Source organism: Rhinatrema bivittatum, chromosome 4, assembly GCF_901001135.1.
Source record: "Rhinatrema bivittatum chromosome 4, aRhiBiv1.1, whole genome shotgun sequence".
NCBI classification, from domain to species: domain Eukaryota; kingdom Metazoa; phylum Chordata; class Amphibia; order Gymnophiona; family Rhinatrematidae; genus Rhinatrema; species Rhinatrema bivittatum.
In genome coordinates, this window is record NC_042618.1 from 112,112,580 (window position 1) to 112,138,979 (window position 26,400).

The following is a 26,400-nucleotide window of genomic DNA, read 5'->3' on the forward strand; positions in this document are numbered from 1 at the left end:
GTAGGTTCCATTTACCATCACACGTTGTCTTCTATCTGCCAACCAGTTTGTAATCCACACCACCACCTTGGCGCTCACTCCCAAGATTCTCATTTTGTTCACGAGTCTTCTATGTGGGACCGAATCAAAGGCTTTACTAAAATCCAAGTAAATCACATCAAGCTCTCTTCCCTGATCCAATTCTCTAGTCACCCATAGGGCTAATACCATATGGGTTCCAAGTGTCTTTTTTTTGCTTTTTTGCAGAGTTTTCTGGTTGGCACCACAGCGGTGCATGTAAATGTAATATACATGTTGCAAGTGATATTTTTACCTTGGTAGACTGTACTATGAATGTCCTTTTTCATGTAAAATCTGTTATGAATGCATCATTTTTAATTGTGTATAGGGAGGGCACAAGGCTGTAAGGTTTACCTAGAGTGCCCTTGCACTGTCCTGGAGGGAGTGTGTCACATAGAACTGCACCATTCACCTATTTCTTACTTCCCCAGGGGGAGGGAGGGGAGCAAATACTGGTGAAGGGTAGGAGGCAAGAAATAGGATCCCTGGGCGAGTGACAAGGTTGTTAGTTTCCTAGAAATATTATCATTAACACACTTTCTGACACTCCTCTGGGAACACTGACCCCATCTCCCCCTTCCCCAGCATTTCAAGTCATCAAAAGGTATAGACAGTAAAGGGAACACCCCTCTTTGCCCCCTCATTGATTTGACCTGTACATGGCCTTGGGGGGCAGAGGCTCCATGTTTCCATGAGCCACCCTGATTGTGACCTTTGATTTCTTCTCTCTTTCCTTCCCCATCCCCACCTTGGCCTCCTCTAATATTGTGACTCTGGTCGTTGTCCCTACATTTAAGGAGTTTTTGCTTTCAAAATGATAACTGATCAAGTTATAAAAAAAAAAAACAGGGTAAAGGATCAACTGCATGGATTGGCTTGGATTCCAATGGTGGCTGCTTCTGCTCTGGGAGAGCCCTGGGGGAAAGAAGCTTGGAGAGCTGAAGGAAGTGCCTCATATGGAGCTCTTCTGGAGTTCCTCCATGGGCTTAGAATGCAAGTATGCAGCAGCTGCGGGAGGTGGGGGAAGCAAGAGGCAGCCTGTTTTTCTTGGTATTTGTGCTACTTTTGCCCAGTGCCTTTTTTTTCTGCAGTGCTAGTCTGGAGGACACAAGATTGCTTATTTTCAAGAGACCACCTGAAGTCAGCATTACGTGGGGAATTGCAGCCCCCTGTGAAGCAATATTGCTCTTTTGGAGATGGACATTCTACTAGGATTTCTGGGAGATCCTTACCTCCAGCCAGTCTACTTTGGGATGGGAAGAGGCACAGTCTGTTGAAAGAGGAGAAAGGAGAAATTTCTCACAGCAGATATTGAGGAATTCTCTGTCTTCTAGTCGTTTAAAAGAGAAGAATTAGGCTCTCTCATATCCCAAATACTGAAATCCCTTAAGATTTCTGATCAGTTGACTGAGAATTTCAAATCAGAAGGGGATACCATTCTGGAGGACTGCAAGCAATTTTCAAACTTCCCTTAGACAGGGTTGTTGGAGACATGATTACTATGGAATGGGAAAGACCAGGCTGAGCACCATGGGAGATCCCACAAGCATAGACACCAGTCACTGTCGATGTGCGGCTCCGGTTCTGGTGTGGTACCGGTAGCTGCCATTCCACCGACATAGCCGGGAGTCCCAGGCATTCCCCACTGATATTGGTGCCATGCACCGTGCCTCCTCAGAGAACAGAGGAAGAGCCGGTGACGCCTCATCCTCCTCCTTCAGTCCTCAACTCATCGGACTTTCAGGAGGAGTTGGACCGCAGGGTGCAGACCGCGGTGCTCAGAGCTCTACGGAGAGTCAAGCAGCCTGTGCCGCCGGTCCCGGAGCCTCTGCTATCTATTCTGGCACCTCTGAACGTCCTGTTAGGCACCCAACTGACATAACTGGTGCCCGAGGGCCCTTCAGTTCCACAGTGGCCACTGATACCCCTTTGGGAGAGCTCCCTATCATCAGATCCTCCGAGGAGGAAGACGTGGATGGTGCCGCATTCCTGAAGCTTCAGTTCCTCGAATCTTTGTCCGTCCCTCCAGCCTCCTGCGGCCCTCGGTCCACCTGACGCTGGGGGAACTGTCAATTCCCATGGTGCCCTCGATGCCTCTGAAGCCCTTGGAGCCCAGGGCTGGACTGCCCCACCGGCCTCGCTCACACCGCGATGGCTTTAGTGAGGAGGAAAGCTCTTATGAACCATGAGGGGATGATTCCTCGGACTCTTCGTCCGAATACTTGGACAACCCTCTCCAAGCCTTCCCCGCTAGAGGAACGGAGTCAGTGTCCCCCAGAGGATCTTTCCTTTGCAGGGTTCGAGAGGGCCATGGCTGAGGCTTTCCCCTTCCAATTGTTTACTGAGGAGGTTGCATGACATAAGATGCTTGAAGTGCTCCAGTTTGTCAATGCCCCTAAGGAGAATGTGGCATTTCCCATCCATGACATCTTTAAGGATCTTCTCCTTCGGATGTGGGAACACCTGATCTTCATTTCTCCTGTCAATAGGAAGGCGGATGCCACTTATTTGGTACAGCAGGCCACGGGATTCGAGAGGGGGCACCTCCCCCATCAGTCAGTGGCAGTGGAGTATGCCTTGAAAAAGGCCAGGCGCTCCCGTACCCACGCTTCTGCCCCTCCAAGGTGAGAGCATAGGGAGCTCGATGATCTGGCAGAAAGATCTTTCAGGGCACTATGCTCATTGACCGCATTGCCGCCCACCAGTTGTATATGACCCAGTACAATTAGAACCTATGAAAATGAGTCCAAGATCTAATAGCCTGCCGCAGCAGCGATTGCCCTGCTAGGTTTTGAGGCTGGCAAACACGAGGTGAGGTCCACCTACAATGTGTTTGAGACCGCGGCCCGGGTAGCCACCATGGGCATCGGTGCCCATAGGATGGCCTGGCTCAGGGCCTCTGACCTCCATCCAGAAGTACAAGAGAAGCTGACTGACTTCCCCAGTACAGGAGACAACCTCTTTGGGGATAAGGTCCGGAATGTGATGGTTCAGTTTAAGGACTACCATGAAAACCCTACAACAGCTCTCTGCTAGTGCTTCCAACGTCCCTTCTTCTACCAGGAAGTCTTCCAGGCTTAGACCCCGGAAGCCTTTTTACGGGCTGAGAAAATATTATCCTCCAGCCTCTTGAGTTTGCACGCCACACACTAGCTTCAGGGGCTGCTCTAGTCAGCAGCAAGCACCCAGAACTCAACTTGTGCCCCAGCAAGCCCTGTCCACAGATTTTTGACTTGTGGCGAGGTAGCATGAATCAGCCGAGCATACCCCTGATGCCGGATTCCCCAGTGGGAGGCAGGCTTATCAGCTTTGCCCATCACTGGGAGGATATTACTTCAGACCGAAGGTTCCTTTCCATAGTCTGTCAGGGGTATCAACTCAATTTCAGACGGCTCCTAGAGACCTCTCCCCCATGTCCATCGTGGGATTCATCTGCCCAGCTGGTCATACTTCAGTCAGAACTCTCCGCCCTTCTCTCAGCAGGAGCAATAGAGCCCCTTCCTCTCCCTCAGCATGGCCGAGGGTTCTATTTGAGGTATTTCCTCATTCCGAAGAGAAACGGTGGCCTGCGCCCCATTCTTGACCTCAGGGTATTGAACAAGTTTCTCGTAAGAGAAAAATTCAAGATGGTCTCTCTGGGCACACTGATACCCCTCCTCAAAAGAGGAGACTGGTTCTGCTCCCTCCATCTCAAAGAGGCTTGTGCTCACATAGCCATCTTCCCCGGCCATAGTAAGTACCTCCACTTTGTGGTGGGGAAGTCTCATTACCAGGTCAAGGTACTGCCTTTTGGGTTGGCCTCAGCCCCTCGTGTATTCACCAAATGCCTAGCGATGGTGACTGCGTACCTCTGCCGTCATGTGGTACACGTCTTCCCGTACCTAGACAACTGGTTGATCAACAGCAATTCCCGCACAGGGACACTAAGTGCTCTAGCCCTGACAGTGCAGACTCTGCAATCCTTGGGGTTCGTGATCAACTACCTGAAGTCTCATTTCTGCCCATCTCCTCAGCTGGATTGTATAGGAGCCAGGCTGGACACAGTGCAAGTGAAAGCATTTTTGCCCCGCGATCAGGCTCTTGCCCTCCCCTCGTTGGCAGCCTTTGTGCACAGCAGCCGGCATGTCACTGCCTGCCTTCTGTTCTGTTTGTTGGGCCACATGGTGGCCTCATTCCACATTACCCCTCTCACCCACTTGTGCATGTGAAGGGCACAGTGGCAGCAGGCCTCCTAGGACCTGGAGATTCCTCTTTCAGTCACGGAGCCTCTGAGGGCATCTCTGTCATGGAGGGAGAACCTCTCCAACCTGGAGCAGGGAATTCCTTTCCAGGTTGCCCCGCCTCAAATGGTCCTCACCACCGATGCCTCCCCTCAGGGCTGGGGAGCCCATGTAGACAGCCTTGTGAGTGGTCTCAGGAATCCTGCCCGCGACCCCGCAGAATTGGGTTCAACTTCCGGTTTGTTTTATTTTTTCGCTTGTATTTTTATCTATGCTACAAGACTGAAGGGGGACCTCGCATGGATGCGTGGATAGTGGCATGCTGGGCATGCTTAGTGTGCTAGTCAAAGATTCTAGAAACTTTGACAAAAGTTTTCTGTGCCAGGCTCCATCGGATGATGTCACCCTCATGTGAGGACTAACATCCTGCTGTCCTAGGAGTACACATGTTACAGGTAAACAACTGTGCTTTTTCCTGATCATATTTCAAAGATGAATTTTTAAGGTTGGTTCTCTAAAGGGCTCTGGAGAACTGGTCAACTTTTTGAGGATGTCTTTTATTTCTTAACAGGCTCTTCAAAAGCAATTTCATTTTGATAGTATTTCTATTTTTTCAATATTTAAGGAAGGGTTGGTCACTAAAGAGCCTGTGAAATCTTCATGTAGAAAAGCATTGTCTGTTTTTGAAAAAGTGGTCCTAAGTGTCTGCAGGAATAAGAGTTTGATCTCATTTCTTTATAAATTGCTGGTGAATGCTGATTTTTTAGTATTTGATAATCTTAAAGGGGTTTGGAAAAAGGATTTGGGTCATATTTTGTCTGAAGATGACTGGAGGTTTTTGGATTTTTTTTTTTTTTTTTTTTTTTTTTTTTAGATTATGTAAAGGGAGCTCAATTAGTGCTTCTATCCATGAGAATAGGTATAAAATTTTCTATTGTTGGATCTCTACTCCTGTGAAGTTTAACATGAATTTCCTAGGGTGTAGCAGATGGACTCATTACAAATGGGTATAGTGTGCTCATGCTAGCAGTTGGAGATGGATCTGACGTCAGCACGTGGTACATATACCCTTGCAGGAAGTGCAGACGCTCAGTAATTTCAGTCTCCAAAGCAGTTTGGAGCTACCTTAAGCTCGCTGAGCGTTTTTCCAAATTCTAACGACTAAATTCTTAGAAGAATCCTACCTGAAGACGAGCCCCGCACTCCTGCGGTGATACCCTCGGGTCCCTCCCCCAGTTGAGTTTCCCGAGGTGATTTCCGTGGTCCCTCGGAGGTAAGAGCCTCGGTCCGGTGGCCGGTTCGCGGCAGGGACCTAGCCCCCGAGTGAGAAGGGCTCGGGCGCGGCATAGAGGCAGCCTCGGTCCCGATCCGTTCGCGGTGAGGACTTGGCCCCCGAGCGAGACGAGTTCGGGCGCGGCTTAGAGGCAGCGGGTGCACTTCCTCGAGCGCGGCGGTGACTGTACTCACCCTCTCCCCCCGCAGCCGGAGACCGCCCGGGTCGCAGCCGAGAAGTGCGGAAGATCAGGTAAGGCGTACATCTTTACCTTACTGGTCTCCGAAGAGCGAGGATTAGCGGGGTCTGCCTACGTGGCAGCCCGCCAAGGAGGTCGCCATTTTGCCTGCCTGCTTGCCGTCGCCATCTGCCCTGGTTCGCCGCCTCGATCAAGCGCCCGAAATTGATAGGCGCACGTTCATAGGCGCACGTTCATAGGTGCACGTTCATAGGCGCACGTTCATAGGCGCACATTGAAAGGCGCGTACTTTCGGCTGAGAGCACCGGAGATAACAGACGAGATGGAGCGTATGAGAGCCCATGCGTCCGCAGAGCCGGCACCTCCAGAATCAGGCATAAGAGCTCTAGGCCTCTGCTCAGCATGCCACCTCAAGAGTCACACAGAGCGAGGACGCAGACTCCCTATGCGCCCAATGTGAGGAGGCCCTGGGAGTTCCAGGCCAGGGCTGGTCCCAGCCCAGATTGATGGCCAGTTCCTCAGAGAACACCCCGAACCTAGCAGGCCGCGGTGAGCAGCCAGGGAACCCTAGAGACCTGGTGCCCCTACGGCTAGAACCTGCTTCGCTCTCCTGGGTGGAATTATTCAAGGGGATTCACGCCTTCATCAAGATGCAGTCTGATCCCCGACCGGACCCATACGTACCGGATGACCCTGCCCCTGGACCCTCAAGACCTAGGCACGGCCACCCGCCACCCGGAAGCCCCACTTACGGGGACTCAGATTACTCTGAGGAAGAAGGCGAGCTCCCCGAGGAGGGAGAACTTCCCTCTGGGATAGAGCCATATAGAACCATGAGACGCTTCTTTCTTAAGGAGGATCTTCCAGACCTGGTCTCTCAATGCCTGTCGGAGCTGGCTATCCCGGGCCCAGGCACCCCAGGGGAACCTAGAATGAACCTCCTGCTAGAGGGCCTGCGTCAAACGGCTCACCATTTTCCCCTCCTACAAGCAGCACAGCAGTTAATTGATCTGGAGTGGAATGCGCCGGAGGCCTCGTTCAAAGGGGGTCAGGCTTTGTCTAGCATGTACCCCCTGGACCCGGCAACCAAGGAGCTGCTGGCGTGCCCAAAGGTAGACGCCATAGTTAGCGCAATTGTGAAGCGCACCACCATTCCGGTGGAGGGAGGGGCGGCCCTCAAGGATGCACATGACCGGCGCATGGACGCCATTCTGAAACAAGCCTTTGAGGTGGCAGCCATGTCCTACAAATTGCGACCTGCTGCACCGTGGTGACGCGTTCCTGTTTATCACAAGCCAGGAACAACACCCTGGGAGAAGAAATGGAATCAGCCCTCTCGTTTCTCACTGACGCTGCCTCCGACTTAGTCCGTACAGCAGCCAAGGGAGTGTCATCCTCAGTGGCAGCCAGGAGACAGCTCTGGCTACGAAATTGGTCGGCCGACTCCTCCTCCAAGACGCGCCTTACAAGAATGCCCTTTAAGGGATCCCTCCTGTTCGGCAGCGACCTTGAGAACCTGGCTAACAAGTGGGGCGCGTCTCCATTACCCCGTCTACCAGAAGACAAGTCAAGGAGGAACCAGCGCCCTTTTCCTAGACCATCCAGAGGTAGAAGCTCTCAACGCTTCAACCCTTACAGGGCTCGCTACCAAGCACCTCGTTCTCAGACCAGGAACCAGTTCTTTCGGACCAGACACAACAAGAAGGGAACCGGTTCGGGTCCGGGCCGCACCCCACAATGAGAATCAGCCAACCCATCTGGGGGACGAAGCCATAGGGGGCAGGCTAACCCTATTCTACCACAGGTGGGTCGAGATTACTTCGGACCAGTGGGTCCTCACCATTGTCCGGGAAGGGTATTACCTGGACTTCCTTCATCTCCCTCCGGACAAGTTTGTGGAATCTCCTTATCCGCCCCTCAAGAGGGCGGCGCTGGAAGCTACCTTGGGGAGGCTCCTGTCCCTAAAAGCCATAATCCCACTGCCTGCATGGGGGAGAAATTCTGGGCATTACTCCATTTATTTCATCGTACCCAAGAAGGGGGGGGGCACCTTCAGACCTGTCCTGGACGTCAAGTCAGTCAACCGGCACTTAAGGGTCCCAGGATTTCGCATGAAAACTCTGCGGTCAGTCCGAAGTGCAATTCAGCCAGGGGAGTATCTCACATCCCTGGATCTGTCAGAGGCTTATTTGCATATCCCAATCCATCGGGATCACCAGCGCTACTTACGCTTCAAAGTCCTGGATCAACACTTTCAGTTCCGGGCTCTACCCTTCGGGTTAGCCACCGCACTGCGGACCTTTACCAAGGTAATAGTAGTGGTGGCGGCGTCACTCAGGAAGGAAGGCATTCTCGTCCATCCCTACCTAGAAGATTGGCTGATCAGGGCAAAGTCACCGGAGGAGAGCCACCGGGCAACCAACAGAGTTATATCTCTTCTGGAAAGCCTAGGATGGGTAGTCAACACAAGCAAGAGTTCCCTACAGCCTTCACAGTCGCTGGAATACCTAGGAGTCTGATTCGACACCCAGGAAGACAAGGTCAGCCTGACCTCCAAGAGGAAATCAAAACTCCGGAATCGTTTACAGACTTTGCTGAGTGCCACCCGGCCCACAGCTTGGGATTACCTACAGGTCCTCGGCCTAATGGCCTCCACTCTGGAAGTGGTTCCATGGGCACGGGTTCATATGAGACCGTTACAACGCGCCCTCTTATCTCGGTGGCGCCCACGAATACAGAACTACACCGTGCATCTAACTCTACCGGCCAGAGTATGGCATCAGTTACGATGGTGGCTGCAGCCCAGCCACACAAGCCGGGGGTCAAAAATGTCCTCTCCAACCTGGACCCTACTCACTACAGATGCCAGTCTCAGTGGCTGGGGAGCACACTGTGAAGAACTAACCGCCCAAGGGCGGTGGAACAGAGAAGAGTCGGGGTGGAACATCAACCGACTAGAGGCATGGGCAGTCAGGTTAGCATGCCTGCGATTTGCCCACAGACTTCGCAACAGAGCAGTCGGGGTGATGTCGGACAATGCCACCATGGTGGCATACAGCAACCGGCAGGGCGGAGCCAGGAGCCGACAGGTATCCTTAGAAATAGCCCTCCTGATGGTTTGGGCGGAACCAAATCTCCAGGACATCTCCGCCGTCCACATCGCCGGGAAGGACAACACCACGGCAGACTTCCTCAGCAGAGAAAGCCTAAACCCGGGGGAATGGCAGCTGTCATCCACAGCCTTCCAGATGATTGTGGATCAGTGGGGGACGCCGGGCATGGACCTACTAGCGGACAGGTCCAACGCTCAAGTACCCAGATACTTCAGTCGCAGACGAGATCCTCTATCCCACGGGATCGACGCCCTGGTTCAACCATGGCCTCAGGGGATACTGCTATATGCCTTCCCCCCCATGGCCCCTGCTGGGCGCCATTATACACAAGATACAGCGACACAGAGGCCTAGTTATTCTGGTGGCCCCGGACTGGCCAAGAAGACCCTGGTACGCAGACATGAGAAGACTACTGGCAGTGGATCCTCTACCCCTGCCCCCTCACAGAGATCTGCTGAGACAAGGTCCCATCCTCCACGAGAATCCAGCTCAATTCTCTCTTACGGTCTGGCCATTGAGAGGGCTCGACTGAGGAAAAGGGGATACTCGGGGGCGGTAATAGATACACTCCTCCGAGCACGCAAGTTCTCCACATCACTAACTTACATACGGATCTGGAGAGTATTTGAAGCCTGGTGCGAAACTCGCAGCACCAACCCACATGCCGCTAAAATCCCCATCATTTTGGATTTCCTGCAAGATGGGCTTCAGAAGGGTCTGTCCCTCAATTCAATCAAGGTTCAGGTGGCAGCGCTATCCTACTACGGCCCCAGGAGTGACGGCAACGCCATTGCCACACACCCAGACATTTCACGTTTCCTGAAAGGAGTCAAACACATTCGCCCGCCACTGAAGTGGCCAGTGCCCCTGTGGAACCTCAACCTGGTTTTGGACTTCCTAGCGGGACCCACCTTCAGACCCCTCCGAGGACTGTCCTTCCGGTTGTTAACCTAGAAGATGGTGTTCTTGCTGGCCGTATGCTCAGCACGCCGCATCTCGGAGCTACAAGCGCTGTCCTGCCGCAATCCATTTCTCAGAATCACCCCAGGGGCTATCCATCTTCGCACGGTTCCTTCCTTCCTTACCCAGAGTAGTCTCTCATTTCCACCTCAACCAAACCATATCCTTGCCAACCACGGAAGGGTTGAAGAAATCGGAAGAAGGTCGAATACTGCGTCATCTCGACATCGGCAGGCTGCTGTCCAGATACCTGGAAATGTCGGAAACAGTACGAAAGACTGTTCGTCCTTCACAGTGGGAAGAGGCAAGGAGAAGCGGCCTCACGAGTGAATATTGCTCGCTGGATCAAAGAAGTTATTAAGCGGCCTACGTAGAAGCGGGAAAACCACCACCTCTACGAGTCAAGGCTCACTCTACCAGAGCACAAGCAGCCTCCTGGGCAGAAACTAGGATGCTGTCGCCTGCAGAGATATGTAAAGCGGCAATGTGGTCCTCCATCCATACCTTCTCCAGATTCTACCGTCTGGACGTCCAGGCTAGGGAGGACTCAGCATTTGCAAGGGCAATCCTAAACGTACCTCGGGCAGCCTCCCGCCCAGTCCGGGAGTAGCTTTTGTACATCCCATTTGTAATGAGTCCATCTGCTACACGCTAGGAAATGGTGAGATTACTTACCTGATAATCTCGTTTTCCTTAGTGTAGGCAGATGGACTCAGCATCCCGCCCGGCTGCCAATATTTATGGGGATTCACCGTTTCAAGGTAAGCCATGTTTCCTTACATAGGGCATCCACCCTGCCGGGTATCGACGCCTTCCGGTTGAGAACACTGGCGGTCTCCAGCTACTATCAATCAGTCAAGTTAATCATGTTCAGTTAATCAATCGGTCAGTCACACATGTATCCATACAGCTTTTGCAAGGAAGATTACTGAGCGTCTGCACTTCCTGCAGGGGTATATGTACCATGTGCTGACGTCAGATCCGTCTCCAACTGCTAGCACGAGCACACTATACCCATTTGTAATGAGTCCATCTGCCTACACTAAGGAAAACGAGATTATCAGGTAAGTAATCTCACCATTTTTTAAAGGATCCTCTTTGTTGGAGAGATTGTGGAGAGAGAGGTTCCTTTTTTCATGTTTAGTTGGCATGCCTTGTTAAAAATTATTTTGGTCAGAAATTACTTTGTGGATTTATAAGGTTGCCAAGATAAGAATCCCTCTAGATCCAGCTATACTGCTTTTGAGTCACAGTATATCAAATTATGTTATTTGGCTCCCTACTTTGTTCATATATTGGTGGCGGCAAGGCCTTTGTGTTGGAGTTCACCATCCAAACCTCTGTTTTTATGGCTCCAAAGCTTATGGTATATTTGTTATGGAGCACTTGACTTATCAGGTTAGAGATTGTTATCCTGATGTTTCTAAAATTTGAAAGCAACAACACAAAGAGCAACAAAAAGGCGACCCTGTCGAAACTAAATAACACAAACAAAAGGTATCGCCACACCTATAACCCAATCACACCGTCAATTATATTTTTAGAAAAATTATTTAGAAAACAGGACTGCATCAGCAAGCCTTTGTCAACGTGCACAATATAACCATATTGAGCCATCCGGTCTTTTCAATCATTTGCAGCCTGTCATGTGAGTTCAAAAGTGTTCAAAAGCCCACTGTAAATCTCATGCTTGGGGGGCAGTCCTGTTTTCTAAATAATTTTTCTAAAAATATAATTGACGGTGTGATTGGGTTATAGGTGTGGCGATACCTTTTGTTTGTGTTATCTAAAATTTGAAAGCCATTTTTGGATGCTGTTGAGGACTATGGGCAGAATCTTTGTTGTTAATGGATTCTTGCCCTGTGCTTTTTGTTTTATCAGTGAGAATTTGTATGTATTGTATTCTTTATGCTATTTGGTTTGGAGTAAGGTCTAGCTGGAAGTTTTGCTTGCTTATTGGTGGGAGGAGGGGGGTTTTTTTTGTATTTTTCTCTGTTTTGGTTGGTTGTTTTCCCTGCTAATTTCAAGTTTTGACTTATGGGCATAATCTTTGCTTGCTGGGTAGACTAGATGGACCATTTTGGTCTTTTTCTGCTTTCATTACTATGTTACATATTTTAAATCATATTTTTAACTGTTGGTATGATTGTTTCCTTTGGGTTTATATTGTTTTCAATTTGTCTTGATAAAATGTTAAATTTTAAAAAAATTCATTTTTAAAAGAGAGAGTGATACCAGATTCTGTGGTGATTGTGGGTATTGGTCATTCTGGTCATGGTTGTAAACCTGTCAGGCCTTCAAATTATTTATTGACCTCTTCATGCATGTTTTATTTCTTACAATTTATGGAAGATGTATTCAGGCTGATGTTTTTTCATGTTAATGAGGATAATTTTATAACAGCCTGAATGTAGCAAGTACATGCAGACTTAAACCTGAATTTTCACAGCGGATTTAAGCGCGTAAGACTACTTTGAAAATCAGCAGGTGTATGTGGAAATCAGTGTGGCATGCAAAAGCACAATTAAACATGCTTGAGAGTAGGTGTAAATATATACGTACATTTACACGCATTATTTCAAAAGTATGCTTATAAATGGTTTCTCAGCCTTACTCTGCCCCAGGAACGCCACTTACTAGTACACGCAAAATCTCTTCCTCATTTATTTTTATGTGCACAACTCCTGAAGCAATTTTCTAAAAGCCCATTTATGTGCAAAAAACCATGTTTTATACACATAAATGCTTTGAAAAATCAGACCTAATGTGCTGACTTGTTCTTTGAAGGTACATTTCTGGATTTAACCTTAGAAAGAATGTCTCGAAAATTGCATGGTTTTATACTAATCGCTATTTTATGTGAGTTTCCAGTAATGTAGCATCTTTAAAGAATCCTGAAGCTTAGAGTAATTTGTCAATACTCCTCTTTTGTAGTTCTATAGCATTCTTAAATGTAACCTATTTTAACAAATGTAAAGGACCTATTTAAATAAGACTAAAATATGAGCACTTTTTTTGTTTGTTGCTAGTTTTACTGCCAAGCATAAAAATGGAAGACACTCCCTCCCTTCTGTCTGTAGATTTCTTCCACATTTTGGTAAGTTTTTATTTTCAGTTTGACATTTAGTTCATTTTGTTTGTTTTGGTCATATTAACTTTACTGGATCCCTGCCTTCATATAAACTGGCTTGATATTTTGTGATTTATCAGGTTCAAATCACTAGATTTAGTTTTGTATTTTTCACTGAACTCTTGACCTCCAAGACCTCTTGTTCTTTCTAAATCTCTACCTTCTTCAGCAAGGCCTCATACAGATCAGGACAGAATTCACTCATCCCCCCATGGGCTGCTATTTTATTTTTATTTTCACTTCTATTGAAGTATACTCCAATGGCCAAGAGATCTGGAGCTGCTCCTTTGTAGAGTTGATGTCATGCTTTCCAGTATTGGAAGATGCTTGAGGAGAATATAATTTATGCTCACTTTTAACCTCGCCTGTTATCTACATTGATACCTGCCAGTAACACTGCTCAAGGGACAGCACAGATTTCTACCAAACCAGAGTATTTCACTCTAGTACAGAAAGTAGGAGGATGGACCAAACCCATTTCAGTAGTGTCATGAAGAGATGTTTAGTTTACCTAATAGCCTGTTTGCTAACCCTTGTCATTAGGTATAGTTAATTTTGTTCTGTATTTACTGTATACCTCTGTGCAGTTATTTTTCTTTATAGGTTCTACAGTCCCATAACTCATTGTTTATTTTTCTTTCTAACAGGTGGGTGCTGTATTAGCATTCCCATCTCTGTATTGGGAAGACTCAGTAGAACTGCAACCCTCCACCATCAGCTCTTCTTATAATAACCTTTACCTCTTTCATTTGCTCACCATGGCCCATATAGTGCAGATCCTCATCAGCTCTGCCACTGGTAAGAGTTCCAACCCCATAGTGACCTCTTGTACACACTCTGATACTGGCTCTGTTTGTTTATTTTGTAATGCATATGTTTGGGAGAAGATATTTTGTTTTACTTGAATTGATTCTTTACTTTTTGATATTAGAAAACTTTTCAAGGATGGAATTCATTTTATTTTTCAACCCTACTGTTTAAACGTTAGATACTGTTATCTGTAGACCTTCAGCTGGGGAATCATGATTTCAGTCTTGAAAAAGATGAAAAGCATTTATTTTTAAATATTATTACCTTATCTTTGACTGGGCAGCTCTCTGCAATGTGAAAGACCTGAGTTTGGAACCTGCAAAGTGTTAGCTTTAGCTGAAAGCAGAAGTAGTATTCTTTATTTGCTCTAAAAATCATTAATGTCAGCTTTTAATGAAAGACTATTATGAGGTTAATATACAAACATACATAAAGGTAGGCACAGAGGATACAAACCTTATCTGTTACATAAGGTTTGGAGTTTGGATACCAAAAGTAAAAACAAATAATGTGATTCATAATCCAATCAAGAGTTCACCCTATAAGCTTCCCTTTGCCACTCTTCACATACGACTTTGGCTGTTTGTTCAATGTGCTCACACAACCTGTCTCTCTACTACTGTGTGAATACCTGGAGCCTTTTAAATGAAGAATTTAGTATGATGAGTAAAGAGAGATTTGCATCCAACATGCATGACAGAACAATCCAAGAATAAGGTCTTTGAACAGAATGTTTTCATTGTTATTGCTTAGCCTTGAAATAGTAAAGGAGCTGACTTTATAAGTATTGAAAATACAATTAATTAATGCATTCAGATAACATCTATTGTATTTCTCATTTATGCCATCTAATGATATCCAGATAGAGAAAGGTTATTAAGAACATCTGATGCAATGACAATATAAGGGATTAGATGTTCATCTGGTAGAACACTATTTATTTGTGGCAGTGGTATTTCACATTATCAGAGAACAAGCAGGATGTTAGTCCTCACACATTTATTTATTTATTTATTTAAAATTTTTATATACCGGCATTCATGTTGCAAACACATCATGCCGGTTTACATATAACAGGGGTGTACAGTGAACAATTCAATAACCTATTTGTGTAGAAGGAAGCAGTTACAAATAACAAGGTAAAAGAACTGGGAGGAGAGAAGAAAAGGGAGAGAATAACATTAGGTATAGGTATTTACATTAGTAATAACATTTTTACATGTGGAAGTGGTAGAATCTGGCTGAATAGAATTAATCGGTGTCCGGGAAAGCTTTTTTAAACAGCCAGGTCTTAAGTCTCTTCCTGAAGGTTGGGAGACTGGGCTCCTGTCTAAGGTCCGGTGGGATGGAGTTCCATAGAAGGGGGCCGGCTGTTGAAAAGGCCCGATCTCTCAAGGTAATGTGTTTGGTAGATCTGGCTGGGGGCACTTGAAGAGATCCTCTGAGTGTGTCTCTTGTTGGTCTGGAGGAGTTATAAATTTGGAATGGGAATTGTATGTCGAGTGGGGTGTGTTGATGGATGGTTTTGTATATTATGGAAAGAGATTTGTAGAGGATTCTAAAGTGAACAGGCAACCAGTGGAGATCTTTTAGGATTGGAGATATATGGTCCCTCCTCCTGGAGTTTGTCAGTAATCTTGCCGCAGCGTTTTGTAACATCTGGAGGGGTCTAGTATAGGAGGAAGGTAGGCCCAGTAGGATAGAGTTACAGTAATCGATCTTAGAAAAAATGATAGCTTGTAGAATGGTTCTGAAGTCCTGAGTGTGGAAGAGTGGTCTAATTCTTTTCAGAACTTGGAGTTTGTGGAAACAGTCCTTGGTGGTTCTGTTGATGTAAGCTTTAAGGTTCATCCGGTTATCAATTAATACTCCTAGATCTCTCACCTGTGTAGTAGTTGGGATAGTTGGAGGATTAGAGATGGCATTGTTATCTGGGGAGATGAGAAGCAGTTCTGTTTTAGAGGAGTTTAAAACTAGGTTTAGGTTAGCCAGGAGATGTTTAATTTCGAAGAGACAGTTTTCCCAGTGAACCAATGTTTTTGTGTAAGATTCTTTAATGGGTATCACGATCTGGATGTCGTCGGCGTAGAGAAAATGTTTGAGGTTAAGGTTGGAGAGGAGTTGGCAGATAGGTAAAAGATAAATGTTAAAGAGTGTAGGTGACAGTGAGGAGCCCTGAGGGACTCCTATGGATGCGTCCATTCGTGAAGATTCTTTGTTCTGTATCTTAACCTTGAAGCCTCTGTTGGAGAGAAAAGATTTAAACCATGAGAGAGCGGTGCCTGAGATACCTATAGAAGCCAGAATGGAAGTGAGAATGGAATGATTGACCGTATCAAAGGCGGCTGATAGGTCCAGTAGAATTAAGAGGAAGGATTGGCCTTTGTCAAGGCCCATTAATATGAAGTCAGACATGGAGATGAGGAGGGATTCTGTGTTCAGTGATTTGCGAAATCCGTATTGTGATTGGAATAGGATTTTGTTTTCTTCTATGTATTCGGAGAGTTGAGTATTGACAACTTTTTCTAGAATCTTGGCTATGAATGGGAGATTGGCGATAGGACGGAAGTTGTTGGGGTCTTTAGGATCCAAGTTGGGTTTCTTGAGTAGAGGTTTGATGGAGGCCAATTTGAGGTCGTCAGGATATAGTCCTTGGGAGAGTGAGCAGTTTATGATGTCCGACAATGTTTTAGCGATGGAGTCAGGGATGGCCAGGAGCAGTTTGGTGGGGATAGTATCCAAAGGGTGGGAGGAAGGTTTCATTCTTCTTATAAGAGTTTGTATCTCTAAGATAGAGATGGGTTCAAGTGTTTCCAGACCATTGTTGTTGGGGGATGATTGTTGAAGAGACTGGTAAAGAGCAGGGTCGGTGGGATTAGAAGGCAGATGAGTTAGAAGGCTGTTGACTTTGTTGTGAAAATGAAGAGCAAGTTCTTCAGCTTTGGGTTGTGCTAGGTCGTTGGGAATCTCCTGTGGGATGATTTGGGTGAGATTGGAGACATAGGCAAAGAGGGCTTTTGCGTCGAAGATTAAGTGGTGAATCTTGGATGCATAGTAGTCCCTTTTGGATTTAGAGGTAGTTGACTTGTATTGATGGAGGGTGGCTTTGTAGATGGATCGTGTATTGGTGCTTGGGGATTTGCGCCAGTCGCTCTCTTTCTGTCTTAGATTTTGTTTTAGCTTTCTTAGTTCTTTCCGTGAACCATGGTTGTCTTTTGGAGGCGTTTGGGAGTGATTTTTTGGTTGCTAGCGGACATAGCTTGTCGGCTATGGAATCTGTGATGGCTTTCCAAGAGCGGAGAGCTGTGTTCGGGTTTGAGAGATCAATGGATGGAAGTTGAGAGGCTAGGTGTGAGCTGAGGTCTTCTGTAGAGCAGGATCTTCTGTATGGGAAGGATGGTGAGGGCCCTTTGGAGGTGGAGGGTTTATTCAATGAGAATGCGGTTGAGATAAGTGAGTGATCAGACCAAGGGACCTTCTTGCTTTTGAGGCGTGAAGAATGTTTGATGCCTGGGTTAATAAAGATAAGATCCAGCGTGTGGCCTGCTTTGTGTGTGGGTTTGGTAACTAATTGATTGAAACCCAGGGCTGAGAGAAAGGATTCACAGCTGGATGATGGGGTAGGGTTGTCCACATGCAGATTAAAATCTCCTAGGATAATTGCTGGAGCGTCCAGTTTGATGAGGGTTGTGATTTCCTCTACTAAGGGGGAGGGGTCTGTCTCAAGGAGGCCCGGAGGGGCGTAGACGAGTAGGATTTGTAGTTGTTCCGAGGTGAAGAGACCCATTTCTAGCTTAGAGTCTGAGTTGTATGGGTAACATCATCAGATGGAGCCTGATGCAGAACAATTATGTCAAAGTTTCTAGAAACTTTGACTAGGCACACTGAGCATGCCCAGTATTCCCTGTTCCATGCGTTCACGAAGTGTCCCTCTTCAGTCCCTTTTTTTTCCCCATGGAACTGTCAGTCTCGTGGTTTGATTGAGTTCTAAAACTTTTGTTTTCTTACTTCCTGGAAAACTTTGTTTTTGCAGTTTTTTGCTGTCTTTCTTCTCATTGCTTCCCCATAGTGCCTCCAGTCAGGGTTTTGGCATTTGGGTAAATTTCCTAATGCGGTTGGTTCACCCCATGGTGGTGGTACCTCAGTGCCTGTCTCCCATTGATGCCCGCAGCCATCGTTCCATGTTTTTCCTGTTTGTTTCGCCCTGTCTTGGTCACATCTGTTTTCCCTCGATGCACCCAGTGCCCAAGGACCATGTCGATCACTGATCCTCATGAGGTTTCTATCCTCTACCTGGGGGCATCGCATGACGTCTGGGATTGCCACTTGTACGCCACATGACTCTGAAGGGTCAGGTCGAAGAAGTCCGAGGCATCGGTGGCATCAGCACTGAAGGACCTTGGAGCCGCACCAATGAGCATCACGCCATAGGCATCAGTGGGACTGTTGGTTCTATTCAGGTCGCCAGTGGATAGGGGCACCGGAGACCAACCATTCTCGATCTCCTCCAGGCCGAGGATGTCTGGTTCATTGTTCTCGACCTCAGCACTGGGAAAAGGCCAGGCCGAGCATTATAGGAAGACCAAGAAGCATTGGCACCGGGTCCTATCTGTGCATAGTGCCGAGCACGGGGACACACCGGCTTTTGCTGCAATGCCTCTGAAGCAACCTCGTGAAGAGGAACACCAAACCTCCATCGATGCCTGAGGTCTGCGATAGTCTCCACTGGTTCTGGTGCCAGTCACCGATCCCCCTCACGGGTCTGAGGAAAATCTGGCCACTTCTCCTTCCTCTTATTCGGTACTGGCATCGACAACGTTTGAGAAGGAGCTAGAGCATTGAGTCTATTTAGCGGTGGAGCAAGTGCTGCAGGGCTTCGGTCTTGCGGCATAGATGACACTGGAGCCGGTGCTGCCCGTGCTTGTACTGCTTCAGGAGAAGTTCATTGTGCTCATCGGTGCCTTACCAACCCAGCTGGCATTGGTTCCCGGGACGGCACCAGTGCCTGGCGGGGCACCAAGGCCTCTCCCTACCGATACAGTGGTCGTTGCCAGTTCCTCTGAGGAGGAAGCTCCACCGAGGCCAACAGAGACTCCAAGGACAGAAGTCCCCCATCCAGTTCCATTGGTGCCTGCACCTCTGGATGTTGGCTGAGCACCTAGGGCCCCATCCCCTGGAGTATACAGTGAGGATGAAGGTCCCTATGAGCCCTGGGGGGGGGGGGGGATGATCATTCGGAATTCTCCGAGGATTCAGGTGGATTCCATCAAACCCTTCTCCTCCAGAGAAGGAAGTTCCCACCTGAGGACTTAACCTTCTCAGGGTTTGTTAGGGTGATGGCGGAGGCCATTCCATTCTAGCTTTTGACTGAAGAAGATGCCGGGCACAAAATGCTTGAGATTCTTCAGTTCGTGGAGCCTCCTAAGAAAATTGTGGCGGTCCTGATACACGAGACCCTTATGGAGTTGAGGTTGAAAATTTGGGAACAACCTCTCTCAGTGCCTCCCATGAATAAGAAGGTGGACAAGGTTTATCTCATCCAAAATATTTCCGGATTTGATAAGCGTCAGCTGCCCCACTAAATTCACCCTCAGTAGGGCCTCAGCACCCCTGAGAAAGGAACACAGAACATTGGACACTCTTGGGAGGAAGGTGTTCCAAAGTGCCATGCTTATTGCCCGCATCGCAGCCTACCACCTCTACATGAACCAATACTTGCAGGACATCTGGAGGCAGGTGCAGGAGGTAGCTGAGCAACTGCCTCAACAGCAGCAAGACACCCTCATGTCACTGGTGCATAAGGTTTGGAGTGTGGAAAACACTAGGTCCAGGCGACCTATGGTGTTTTTGAAATAGTATCAAGGGTCTCTGCTGCGGGAATCTATGCATGCAGACAGGCATGGCTGTGGACCTCAGATCTCAGACCAAAGGTACAGGAATAATTCACTGATTGCCACACACTGGAGAGAATCTCTTTGGAGATAGATTGAAGGATGCTGTGGCCAAACTCCGGGACCATCATGAAACTCTCCACCTGCACTCTGGATCCGTCGTCCTCACCCAGGATGCCAGCAAGACAGGGGACCAGGAAGTCTTTTTTTCGCCAAAGGAAGTACTATCCTCCTCCTCAATCCCGTACACACCATCAGAGCTCCCGTGGCTGTTCCAGGCAGCAGAGTGCTCCCAAGCCTCAACCAGCTCCTCTGTCAACTGGAGGGACAGGGTTTTGACTGGGCTATAGGGAACGTTGACATAAGTTTTCCACATCGGGCTCCATCTGATGTCACCCATGTAACACATCCTATGTCCTCAGAGAACACCTGTTACAGGTAAGCAACTCTGCTTTCTCTTTTGTAATCTAGGTTTAAAGCCAGGACTTACTGCTATAGCGACAATAATCAAGTAAACATATTGTTGTCGTCCCCCCACAGCCCTAACTTGGGAAAAAAGATTAAGGTTAGGTCAGGGAAGGAAAAGTACATGCTATGAATTAATTTTCAAATCACTTCATGTACTTTGCATCTGCTCTTCAGCAGGTATAAAGTACACAGGTACAAAAGTTCTCCCAAGACAAGCAGGATGGTAGTCCTCACATATGGGTGACATCACTGGACGGAGCCCTATCACGGAAAACTTTTCTGTCAAAGTTTCTACAAAGCTTTGACTGGCTCACTGAACACATTGAGCATGCCCAGCATGCCATTATCCCTGTGTCCACAGGGGTCTCCCTTCAATCTCTTTTTTTTCTGCGCTGCAGTTTGCCTCACGTTCAGGAGCTCTGTGAGAGATTTCTCACAACTTTTCCTCACGTAAATACTTGAAGTTTTACTTCACAAATAATTTTTCCCTACACGGTTCTCTCTTCGTGTACATTTAATCGATGCTCGGTGAGTACTATGCCCTGTTTTCGGTCAGTTCCTGTCATCTCACTAATTGTTTCACCGGCTTACCAACTGAATTGCGGCCTCCCTTCTCCCTATGTTTTTCATCCTCAGTTAGCCCCACAAAGCCTACGAGTGCCATCCTGTGATCCTCCACTGGGTTATTGGGGCTAGAGGGATTTATTTATTTATTTGTTTGTTTATTTAGTTTTTCTATACCGGTGTTGGTACATACCTTCACACCAGTTAACAAAGTTTCTTAAATTAATAATAACATAAAATAAGTAAAAAGAAAAATAAAATACAATAAATTTCATAAAAAACAGGAAAATCAGTCATAAAAATACTAATACATATGTAAAATTAAATCATAAAATGGTCACATTTAAAACCAAAATTATAGAACAAATAAAATAAAATAATGATTCTAACTAGCTACTACTTGAAAAGCTTGTACATATAACCAAGTTTTTAGAGCTTTCTTGAACTCTTTCAAGTTACTTTGGAGCCTTAGTTCAATAGGTAGTGAATTCCAAAGACCTGGTCCCGCTAATAAGGGATAGGGACGTCCACGATTACCGTTGCCACCAGGGCCGCCGTCGAGGCCATTGATGCTCTCATCTATTCCATCCATGACTCTATTGATTCCCTCGGTGCCCTCGTTGCGGTCGGTGCCCCATCCATGCCATCCTGCCTCCATCGATGCTTTCATCAATGCCACCATCGATTCTATCGATACTCCCTTCAGTTCCGTCGATGGCATCGATGTCCGCATCGATTCTGTCAGTGCCATCAGTGTTTTCATCGATGCCACTGATCCCTCCTTGAATTCCATCGATGCCATTGATGCCATCGATGCCCGTGCCTATTCCATCCGTGCCATCGATGCCCGTGCCTCTTCCATCAGTGCCATCATCGAGTCTGTTGATGCCGCCATCAATTCCAGTTGATGCCACATCGATTTCATAGATGCCTACTTCAATACCATCGGTGCTTCCGTCAATGTTATTGGTGCTCCGCTCGTGCCATCGATACTTCCATCGATGCCTTCGATATCCTCGATGCCACCATCGATACCGTCAATACTACCGGAGCACCTAAACCCAATGCCCTTGATTAAACAAAACGCTCCATACTTCGGGTTCTTAACCAAAGCCCCGTATAATCCTAGGGCACTACACAGTGCCAGGAGCAGTGCAGGCATGGTGACAATCCGTCGCCATCCGAGACAGCGAGGGCATCCACCTCGGTGCTGGAGAAAGACCGTGCCGAGCACTGTGGCAATCATCGTCACCGGCACGGTGACCGTCTGCCCCCGAAGCAATCCAGGACATTGGTGGCATCTTACTCGGTGCTGGAGAATGACCGGGCCAAGCTCCGAGGGATACTTATTCCGCACCGGCATCAATATCCATTGTGCCAGTTGCAAAGCGGGCCCAGCTGCATGAGCCCTGTGCTCCTCTGCACCCGGGCGTCGAGGCATTCCCCACCAATAAAGGTGCCAGATACTGAGCCACCACAAAATAATGTGGAACCGCCAGTAACGCCTAGCCTGTCTCCTCTGTAGCTGCGCTACCATACCAGCTTACAGAGTTGAGCCGGATGTTTACATCCTGCAGGCTGTCCTCGATGCCTCCCGAAATCCACTAACACCGGAGCCATCGATATTCACCGACTCATCCTTCTGCGCTCCACCACGAAGGATGTTAAGTACTCTAATCCCACTTCAGCAACAATCCCATCGAGACCTGGTCGCTAAATCGGGCCACATGGTTCTGGAAGGTTCTGGGTCGTATTCTCCTCCAAGAACCTTATTTGTGTCACATATTGCTATTGCCAGCTATGTTTGACACAACAAGAGAGCCTCTCTACCAATAATTTGGGATTGCATCGAGACGTCCTCCCGTTGCCAGAAACGGGACTCTGTACTCGATAATACTCTGGCTTCTGGTTCCTAATTATGGCCCGATATCCCAGATACATTAGTTGATCTGCTAGACACAAGATCCAGCAGTCACTGCCTCAATTGCAAGCCCACCTGACAACAGCTCTTGAAGTTTTCTTGCACAGCAGACAGAGATGCAGGTAAGACTTTTACCGCTCCTGCGTGAGACCAACTGATATCCAGATTATATCAGTTCTGCCAATTTGTCAGCTTCCTGATCTCTCAACCTTGCCAGATATCAGAGCGGCCATCCCACTTAGTACCAGAGCTCGGGGTACGGTTCCCCAGACGCTACAAAACAGGGGGAGGGGGGGGAGTTTAAGCCCACTATTCCTTCTTTCAACAAAAAGCAGATGCTTTCTGCCCATCCTGGACCTCAGAAATGTCAACAACTTTCTTCAGAAGGGACAGGTAAAACGGTGTCTCTCATCACAGTGCTTCCCTTATCGAAGTAAGTGCGTTACCTCTGTCCTCTAGTCTTTCTATGTGCTTCATAGTGAGCCAACAACATTCCAATACCAAGTTCTGCCATTCACACTAGCTTCGACAACGTGTGTATTTCACCAAATACCTAGCAGTGACTGCTGTTTCTCTACGGAGCAAAACATCATTCACACTTTTCCTTGCATGGACAACTGCCTAATAGGAGTCAATCCAAGCAAGGAGCTCTAAATTCTCCAAGACTCACTATAAATGTACTACTTTTGCCTGGGATTTCTGTTTAACTACCATAAATCCCATATGGAGCAGTTCTGGGCACTACTGATGCAAAAACTTTCCTGCCCAACAACCGCGCAGACATCCTGTGAAAGACCTACACATCTCCGCATGCATGCAACATAGCCTCAGCCCCTCAATTCTTCATTGATGGGCCACGGGGTTTTTCACTATCCACTTCACTCACATGCCCAGACTGGCTATGAGTAAGATTCAATGGATTTTCACATATTAGTGGCTCTAAGCTGTTCAACCCCTTTCATCCCTGATTCATATTACCGATCCAGAACCACATCCTCAGATGCTCCTGGTCACGGTCACATTCACTTAGGATTGAAGAGTTCGAATCCACTTCTTCCCAACCCAATATGCGTCTATTCCGCTCCATACTGAATTTCACATCAACTTCCTGGAGCTTCGAGCCATGAGTTATGCCTTTTATGCCTTAAAATACTGCCTCTGACACAAACCTTGTGCATACAGACAGACAGCGTAGCAACAATGTGGTATTCCAGTACACACGCATGCACAACTTCTTAGCTGCTCTGCCAGGGAGCTGCGCAGCTCTAGCCTTCGGCCCTTGCACACTCAATGCATTCCCGGGCCACTTATCTAACAGATTTACCAAACGCACTAGCAGACCTTCTCCATAGATGTTTCCATCCTCTCGAATGGTCTCTGACTTCATGTGTAGCGAGCAAAATCTTCTAGTGCTGAGGTCAACCGACCTTGCCCTCTGCGTCCAAATCGAACCACATGGTGGACAGATCCTACTCCTTACACATGTACCGGAATGCGTTCCCATAGACGCCTTTGCTTGCTCTGCAACAAAGGCCTCTTATATGTGTCTCTTTCAATGCCTCTCATAGCCAAAACTCTCATTATGCTACAACATGACGGGGTTCACTGTTTCTCAGACCCACATCCTGACCGTGACAAGTATGCTTTCCAATACTTCTCAACCTATCACAATTCGTCTGCTCACAGGTCAGTCTCATATCACAGCCTCACTGATGTTCTCAGGTACTGGTAGCGTCACAACAGCCTTCCACTTGGACGTTGTTGCTGTCATGGAAACGTGGTTTACGGAATCTCATGACTGGGATACGGCAATACCAGGCTATAACTTGTTAAGGAAGGACAGAGAGGATAGGAAAGGGGGAGGTGTGGCTCTTTATGTTAGAAACAATATCCAAGCATCTGAGCTGCAAGGAAGTTGGGGCAACGAAGAAGCACTATGGGCCGACCTAAAAAAGGATGGGACATCCATTTTTATTGGAGTGGTTTACAGGCCTCCAAACCAAAAACAAGAGCTGGACAGAGATCTGGTTGAAGACATCCAAAAGATGAGAAAGAAGGGAGAAGTGGTGATCGTTGGAGACTTTAATATGCCAGATGTAGACTGGAGAATCCCATCTGCAGAATCTAATAATAGTAGAGAAATAGTGGATGCCCTGCAAGTAGCTTTGTTCAAACAAATGGTTATGGAACCCACAAGAGAAGGAGCTATACTCGACTTAGTGCTCACTAATGGAGATGTTGTCTCTGATGTCCAGGTGGGTGCCCCCCTCAGCACCAGTGATCATCAAACGGTATGGTTTAATATTACAAAAAGGATACGGCAAAGAAGCACAAAGACCCGAGTTTTGCATTTCAAAAACACGGACTTTGATGAAATGGGGAAGTACCTGGAGGAAGAACTGAAAGGCTGGGAGAACGAGAGAGATGTGGATCAACAGTGGACCAATCTAAAAGGAGCAATTACCAAGGCAACTAATCTATATGTTAGAAAAGTAAAGAAAAGCAAAAGACAAAAGAAACCTATCTGGTTCTCAAAGGAGGTGGCTGACAAAATAAAGGCTAAAAGAACAGCATTCAAGAAATATAAAAGATCCCAAAGGGAGGAGCACAAAGAAGAATATCTGGTAGAACTGAGGGAGACGAAATTAATCAAGACGGCAAAAAGTCAAGTGGAAGAGAGGATTGCCAAGGAGGTAAAGAGAGGTGACAAAACATTTTTCAGATACATCAGAGAAAAGTTCAAAGTGGTATAGTGAAATTGAAAGGTGGAAAGGATCAATGTGTGGAGAGAGATGAAGAAATGGCAGAAATATTAAATGAATACTTCTGTTCTGTGTTCAGTAAGGAGGACCCTGGAGAAGGACCGTCCCTAGTTAACAAGAAACTGGAGGGGAGTGGAGTAGATGTAACTCAATTTACAGTAGTAAATGTATGGGAAAAGCTGGAGAAACTGAAAGTGGACAAAGCCATGGGGCCTGATGAGGTTCATCCCAGGATACTGAGGGAGCTCAGAGATATGCTGGCGGGTCCGCTGTGTGACCTGTTCAATAGATCCCTAGAAACGGGAGTGGTGCCGAGTGATTGGAGAAGAGCGGTGGTGGTCCCGCTTCACAAGAGTGGGAACAGAGAAGAGGCTGGTAACTACAGACCGGTTAGGCTCACTTCGGTGGTGGGAAAAGTAATGGAGTCACTGTTGAAAGAGAGAATAGTGAACTATCTACAGTTGGGAGAATTGATGGACCAGAGGCAGCATGGATTCACCAGGGGAAGATCCTGTCAGACAAATCTGATTGACTTTTTTGACTGGGTAACCAAGGAATTGGATCAAGGAAGAGCACTCGGTGTCATCTACTTGGATTTCAGCAAAGCTTTTGCTACGGTCCCGCACAGGAGACTGGTGAATAAAGTAAACAGCTTAGGAGTGAGTGCCGAGGTGGTGACCTGGATTGCAAACTAGTTGACGGACAGAAGACAATGTGTGATGGTAAATGGAACTCTCTCTGAAGAGAGAGCGGTTTTAAGCGGTGTACCGCAGGGATCGATGTTGGGACCGGTCCTGTTCAATATCTTTGTGAGCGACATTGCGGATGGGATAGAAGGTAAGGTTTGTCTTTTTGCGGATGACACTAAGATCTGCAACAGAGTAGACACGCCGGAAGGAGTGGAGAGAATGAGATGGGATTTAAGGAAGGTGGAAGAGTGGTCGAAGATATGGCAGCTGAGATTCAATGCCAAGAAGTGCAGAGTCATGCAAATGGGGAGTGGAAATCCGAATGAACTGTATTCGATGG

The 26,400-nt window shown here is 47.4% G+C and overlaps 1 protein-coding gene across 1 annotated transcript in view; it reads left to right on the forward strand.

Moving 5' to 3' along the window:
* Window positions 1-26,400, forward strand: part of UBR1 (ubiquitin protein ligase E3 component n-recognin 1) — a 596,438-nt gene that overhangs the window by 489,091 nt on the left and 80,947 nt on the right. Inside the window, 2 exon segments of the mRNA XM_029598685.1 lie at window positions 12,855-12,922; window positions 13,603-13,753. Coding sequence (XP_029454545.1) covers window positions 12,855-12,922; window positions 13,603-13,753 — 219 coding nt within the window.